We start from the raw sequence: 6000 nt of genomic DNA, 5'->3' as shown, positions 1-6000 counted from the left end.
TGGGAATAGGGCAGAGAATGGCTAGAGAGTGGGAATAGGGCAGAGAATGGCTAGAGAGTGGGCATAGGGCAGAGAATGGCTAGAGAGTGGGCATAGGGCAGAGAATGGCTAGAGAGTGGGCATAGGGCAGAGAATGGCTAGAGAGTGGGCATAGGGCAGAGAATGGCTAGAGAGTGGGCATAGGGCAGAGAATGGCTAGAGAGTGGGCATAGGGCAGAGAATGGCTAGAGAGTGGGCATAGGGCAGAGAATGGCTAGAGAGTGGGCATAGGGCAGAGAATGGCTAGAGAGTGGGCATAGGGCAGAGAATGGCTAGAGAGTGGGCATAGGGCAGAGAATGGCTAGAGAGTGGGCATAGGGCAGAGAATGGCTAGAGAGTGGGAATAGGGCAGAGAATGGCTAGAGAGTGGGCATAGGGCAGAGAATGGCTAGAGAGTGGGCATAGGGCAGAGAATGGCTAGAGAGTGGGAATAGGGCAGAGAATGGCTAGAGAGTGGGCATAGGGCAGAGAATGGCTAGAGAGTGGGCATAGGGCAGAGAATGGCTAGAGAGTGGGCATAGGGCAGAGAATGGCTAGAGAGTGGGCATAGGGCAGAGAATGGCTAGAGAGTGGGCATAGGGCAGAGAATGGCTAGAGAGTGGGCATAGGGCAGAGAATGGCTAGAGTGTGGGCATAGGGCAGAGAATGGCTAGAGAGTGGGCATAGGGCAGAGAATGGCTAGAGAGTGGGCATAGGGCAGAGAATGGCTAGAGTGTGGGCATAGGGCAGAGAATGGCTAGAGAGTGGGCATAGGGCAGAGAATGGCTAGAGAGTGGGCATAGGGCAGAGAATGGCTAGAGAGTGGGCATAGGGCAGAGAATGGCTAGAGAGTGGGAATAGGGCAGAGAATGGCTAGAGAGTGGGCATAGGGCAGAGAATGGCTAGAGAGTGGGCATAGGGCAGAGAATGGCTAGAGAGTGGGAATAGGGCAGAGAATGGCTAGAGAGTGGGCATAGGGCAGAGAATGGCTAGAGAGTGGGAATAGGGCAGAGAATGGCTAGAGAGTGGGAATAGGGCAGAGAATGGCTAGAGAGTGGGCATAGGGCAGAGAATGGCTAGAGAGTGGGCATAGGGCAGAGAATGGCTAGAGAGTGGGCATAGGGCAGAGAATGGCTAGAGAGTGGGCATAGGGCAGAGAATGGCTAGAGAGTGGGCATAGGGCAGAGAATGGCTAGAGAGTGGGAATAGGGCAGAGAATGGCTAGAGAGTGGGCATAGGGCAGAGAATGGCTAGAGAGTGGGCATAGGGCAGAGAATGGCTAGAGAGTGGGCATAGGGCAGAGAATGGCTAGAGAGTGGGAATAGGGCAGAGAATGGCTAGAGAGTGGGCATAGGGCAGAGAATGGCTAGAGAGTGGGCATAGGGCAGAGAATGGCTAGAGAGTGGGAATAGGGCAGAGAATGGCTAGAGAGTGGGCATAGGGCAGAGAATGGCTAGAGAGTGGGCATAGGGCAGAGAATGGCTAGAGAGTGGGCATAGGGCAGAGAATGGCTAGAGAGTGGGCATAGGGCAGAGAATGGCTAGAGAGTGGGAATAGGGCAGAGAATGGCTAGAGAGTGGGCATAGGGCAGAGAATGGCTAGAGAGTGGGCATAGGGCAGAGAATGGCTAGAGAGTGGGCATAGGGCAGAGAATGGCTAGAGAGTGGGAATAGGGCAGAGAACGGCTAGAGAGTGGGAATAGGGCAGAGAATGGCTAGAGAGTGGGAATAGGGCAGAGAATGGCTAGAGAGTGGGCATAGGGCAGAGAATGGCTAGAGAGTGGGAATAGGGCAGAGAATGGCTAGAGAGTGGGCATAGGGCAGAGAATGGCTAGAGAGTGGGCATAGGGCAGAGAATGGCTAGAGAGTGGGCATAGGGCAGAGAATGGCTAGAGAGTGGGAATAGGGCAGAATCCTGCAATCCAGTCTCAGTCCCACCTATGGATCACTGACTGGTTTGTAAGCTTGGTTTCTGATGTGTGAGCAGGTGGAGTAATCCTTGAGAAAACCACTGTTCTTCCTTCCATCTCAAAGCCCAGCAGTTCTTTCAGGCAAAGGAAGAAAAGAAAAAGAAACTAACATGACCGGAGAAGAGGAGGAGAGTTATACACCTCCTGGTGACTGTTCCAAACAATATATACACATGATCTGATGTGTGTCTCTCCACACTCTCTCTCACACACCTGTATGTATATTGTAGTGGTGTGAACATCAAACTACCAGCACTAAAGGACTGTAGGGCGGGCAGACCATCTGTGTGAATCAACAGGGAGAGGAGAGAGGAGAGGGGACCCTCCCTCCATATCACCACTGAGAGCTGTGTCTCTGACAATACGCTGCTCATCGGGTGAGGAGGAGGAGGGGGTGAGGTGGGTGAAAATGTGTGGGTATAAAGCAATGCTCCAGAGTGTTATTTTTGCGTGGGTATGTAATGGAGGTCTAACCCTGTTTGTCAATGTTGTTGGTTTCTTGCTTTATAAAAATCATGATCTTTATCTTTTTTTTTTTATCTCTATCTTGTTTTTTTATGTGGTCATCATTTCGCTTCACTCCAATGGAGCAGGCGGGATTAAACCTCAAAGTCCCGTCCACTGGCTCAGCTCATCCAATCCTACTCCAGCTCCTCGGTGGGAAGCTCATCATCCAAATCGCGGTCATCGCGATCGCTAGGCAATGCCATGTTCTGAGTGACAGTTGCCATGAGCGACATGGAGCGGCTGTCCTCCTCGATCTCAGTGGGCTCCTCCTTCACATGGACCTGGTGTCTGAAAGGCAGAGGGACGCGTTAGAGAAAGACAGAGAAAGAGAGACGGAGTGTGTTTGTGTGTGTGTGTCTTACCCATACTGCTGTGGGCTGAGTGTAGGGCTGCAGCTGCCGTTGCTGTTGACCTGTTCCACAGTGGAGCTGACATCATCATGACCCATCCCATGCAGCATGTTGAGGCTGGCGGCAGATGAGGGGTTAACCAGGCCCTGGCTGTTCAGTAGAGTTAAACTGCTCTCTGCAAGGGCCGCCTGACACACACACAAACACACACAAGAACACACAGATTTACATTAAAAGACACTCACATACATCACAATTGACTTCAAGTATTTATGGATCCACAAATAAACTTTGTGAGCAAGAAGAACCCATGTATTTATTCAGTAACACAGATGCTTTGACTGTTTAGTCCTGTTGCTGTACTTGCTGAGCATTTCGCTGCACCGTTTTAACCTGCTGTAAACTGAGTATGTGACGAATAAACGTTGATTTGATAATCAGTCATGCTGAAGACTAAAGCAGTGTTGCCTGGATGACTAACTCTTCAGGATTACCACATACAACCACTAGGGGGCTCCTGCACACTACACTTCACTGCTCAAGGGTTTAGTGGCGTGTGTGTGTGTGAGTGTGTGTGTGTGTGTGTGTGTGTGTGTGGTGGGGAGCGGGTGGGTTAGGGGGTAGAGAAAGAGTGAAAGTGAGAGACCATTCATTGCTGGTTGGTTTGCCCAGGGAGTGTGTGCATGTGATAGTGACTGAAATTGATTTTCTAGGACAGGCACAAATTTCATGCAGTGACGTTAATTGACAAATAGTTGATGCTATAAGTCATCTGAGTCATAGTCGGATGGAGTAAAGGTGTATGTGTGCAATGGTTCTTCCTTTAAAAGTTTTGAGCTGCGACCGTTTGTGGTAAATTTGTGGCAAATTGCGTCATTCTGGCAACAATGGCTGACACTTAAATAATGTGCCACAGAATTCTGCGGCACCTCGCCAGCTGTGCTGCAGTATGTTAAAGGAAGAACCACTGTACGTCTGTGTGTTGGGAGGTGTGTGTGTGCATGTGGGGAGGAGTGTTCTGGACGTGTGCACGTGTCACTAAATAGCCTAACTTGTTAACTAAGTGTGTGTGTAGGTGTGTACACTAACCTGGTAGCTGGCGTTTAGGGAACCGAAGCCCAGGCCTGAAATCATATTCTTCACCAGAGTAGGACTCCTAGAGAGAGAGCGAAAGAGAGAGAGGGGGGAGAAAGAAATAGGTGGAGATTAGAATTAAACACATCTCCCGTATACTGGGTAGATGCAGTGAAATGTGTTGTTTTTACAGGGTCAGCCACAGAGCAGCACGTAGCCTAGCGGTTAAGAGGGCCGGGCCAGTAACCGTAAGGTTTTTCACCTTGTTGGCTCAGGTATTCGAACCAGCGACCTTTCAGTTACTGGCCCAACACTCGAACCGCTAGGCTACCTGCTGCCCACATGTTGTGTGCATGTGTGTAAAGGAGCAGCTGCAGCCAAAAACAACTTACAAATGCACCCGCTACACACACAAGCATACACACATACTGTAAACAGATGCTGTTAACACACCCACAACAGCGGTTCCCAGTCTCTGATATCTGCTGTGCAGGCATGTGTGTATTTAAGTGTGTGTGTGTTTGATTGTGTAATATGGCCTGATTTCTCTGGCAGTTGGAATTGAAAATCTTGTTACACATGTTAACAAGCCTCTGTCTTCCGTGTGTGAAGATTTGTTGACACACGCTTCACGCTAACAAACCTCTCTCCACCCTGCATCATAGACAGCAGCACAGTAATGGTGTCCACAAATACGTAGAATGGGAAACACACACATTCACACATTTAGATATGAAACACACACACTGACAGAGCAGGCCTTTAAATTTGACTCCTGAGTTAACCCCTTGGTAATAATTAGGGGTGAACATATCGGAATGTCCAGTTTAACGCCCCGATGTGTAAAACCGCTGTCAAAGCTGACGTGCATACCTAGACTCAGCAACAACAAAAAACGTCCCCTTTTCAGGACCCTGTCTTTCAAAGATCATTTGTAAAAATCCAAATAACTTCACAGATCTTCATTGTAAAGGGTTTAAACACTGTTTCCCATGCTTGTTCAATGAACCATAAACAATTCATGAACATGCCCCTATGGAACAGTCGTTAAGACACTAACAGTTTACAGACGGTAGGCAATTAAGGTCACAGTTATGAAAACTTAGGACACTAAAGAGGCCTTTCTACTGACTCTGAAAAACACCAAAAGAAAGATGCCCGGGGTCCCTTCTCATCTGCGTGAACGTGCCTTAGGCATGCTGCAAGGAGGCCTGAGGACTGCAGATGTCGCCAGGGCAATACATTGAAATGTCCATACTGTGAGACGCCTAAGACAGCGCTACAGGGAGACAGGACAGACAGCTGATCGTCCTCGCAGGGACAGACCACATGTAACAATACCTGCACAGGATCGGTACATCTGAACATCACACCTGCGCGACAGGTACAGGATGGCAACAACAACTGTCCGAGTTACACCAGGAACGCACAATCCCTCCATCAGTGCTCAGACTGTCCGCAATAGGCTGAGAAAGGCCTGACTGAGGGCTTGTAGGCCTGTTGTAAGGCAGGTCCTCACCAGACATCACCGGCAACAACGTCGCCTATGGGCACAAACCCACCATCGCTGGACCAGACAGGACTGGCAAAAAGTGCTCTTCACTGACGAGTCGCGGTTTTGTCTCACCAGGGGTGATGATCGGATTTGAGTTTATCGTCGAAGGAATGAGCGTTACACCGAGGCCTGTACTCTGGAGCGGGATCAATTTGGAGGTGGAGGGTCCTTCATGGTCTGGGGCGGTGTGTCACAGCATCATCGGACTGAGCCTGTTGTCATTTTAGGCAGTCTCAATGCTGTGCGTTACAGGGAAGACATCCTCCTCCCTCATGTGGTACCCTTCCTGCAGGCTCATCCTGACATCACTGCCATTAGCTTCACAACATACATACTATGGAACGTTGTTTGGGTCTTTACGTGTAAAAAAAAAAGATACAGTAGCACTGTCTAAGCTGTACAAAACATTCTGCAAGCAAGAAAACACCGGCCACGAACGATGTGTTTACAATACTGTGTTGGTAATAAAGCATCATTTGTTTGACCAAAACTTCTGGTGTAGCTAGGTTTAGCTTGGTACCTAGCTA

General features: G+C 49.3%; 1 protein-coding gene across 4 annotated transcripts in view; it reads right to left on the bottom strand.

The window, feature by feature from the left end:
• Nucleotides 1–298: 298 nt before the first annotated feature.
• Nucleotides 299–6000, bottom strand: part of foxp4 (forkhead box P4) — a 239960-nt gene continuing 234258 nt past the window's right edge. For all 4 annotated transcript variants that reach the window (XM_065000782.1, XM_065000783.1, XM_065000786.1 and 1 more), the window contains exons 16-18: nt 3934–4000; nt 2857–3032; nt 299–2782 (exon numbers count right to left, since the gene is read on the bottom strand). In XM_065000782.1, coding sequence (XP_064856854.1) covers nt 2629–2782; nt 2857–3032; nt 3934–4000 — 397 coding nt within the window. In that variant the 3' untranslated portion in view covers nt 299–2628. The remainder of the gene's footprint in view (nt 2783–2856; nt 3033–3933; nt 4001–6000) is intronic.

This window comes from Oncorhynchus nerka, linkage group LG2 (genome assembly GCF_034236695.1).
Source record: "Oncorhynchus nerka isolate Pitt River linkage group LG2, Oner_Uvic_2.0, whole genome shotgun sequence".
Taxonomy (NCBI): Eukaryota; Metazoa; Chordata; class Actinopteri; order Salmoniformes; family Salmonidae; genus Oncorhynchus; species Oncorhynchus nerka.
The sequence above is the reverse complement of the archived record's forward strand: the minus strand, read 5'-3'. Positions and strand labels throughout refer to the sequence as shown.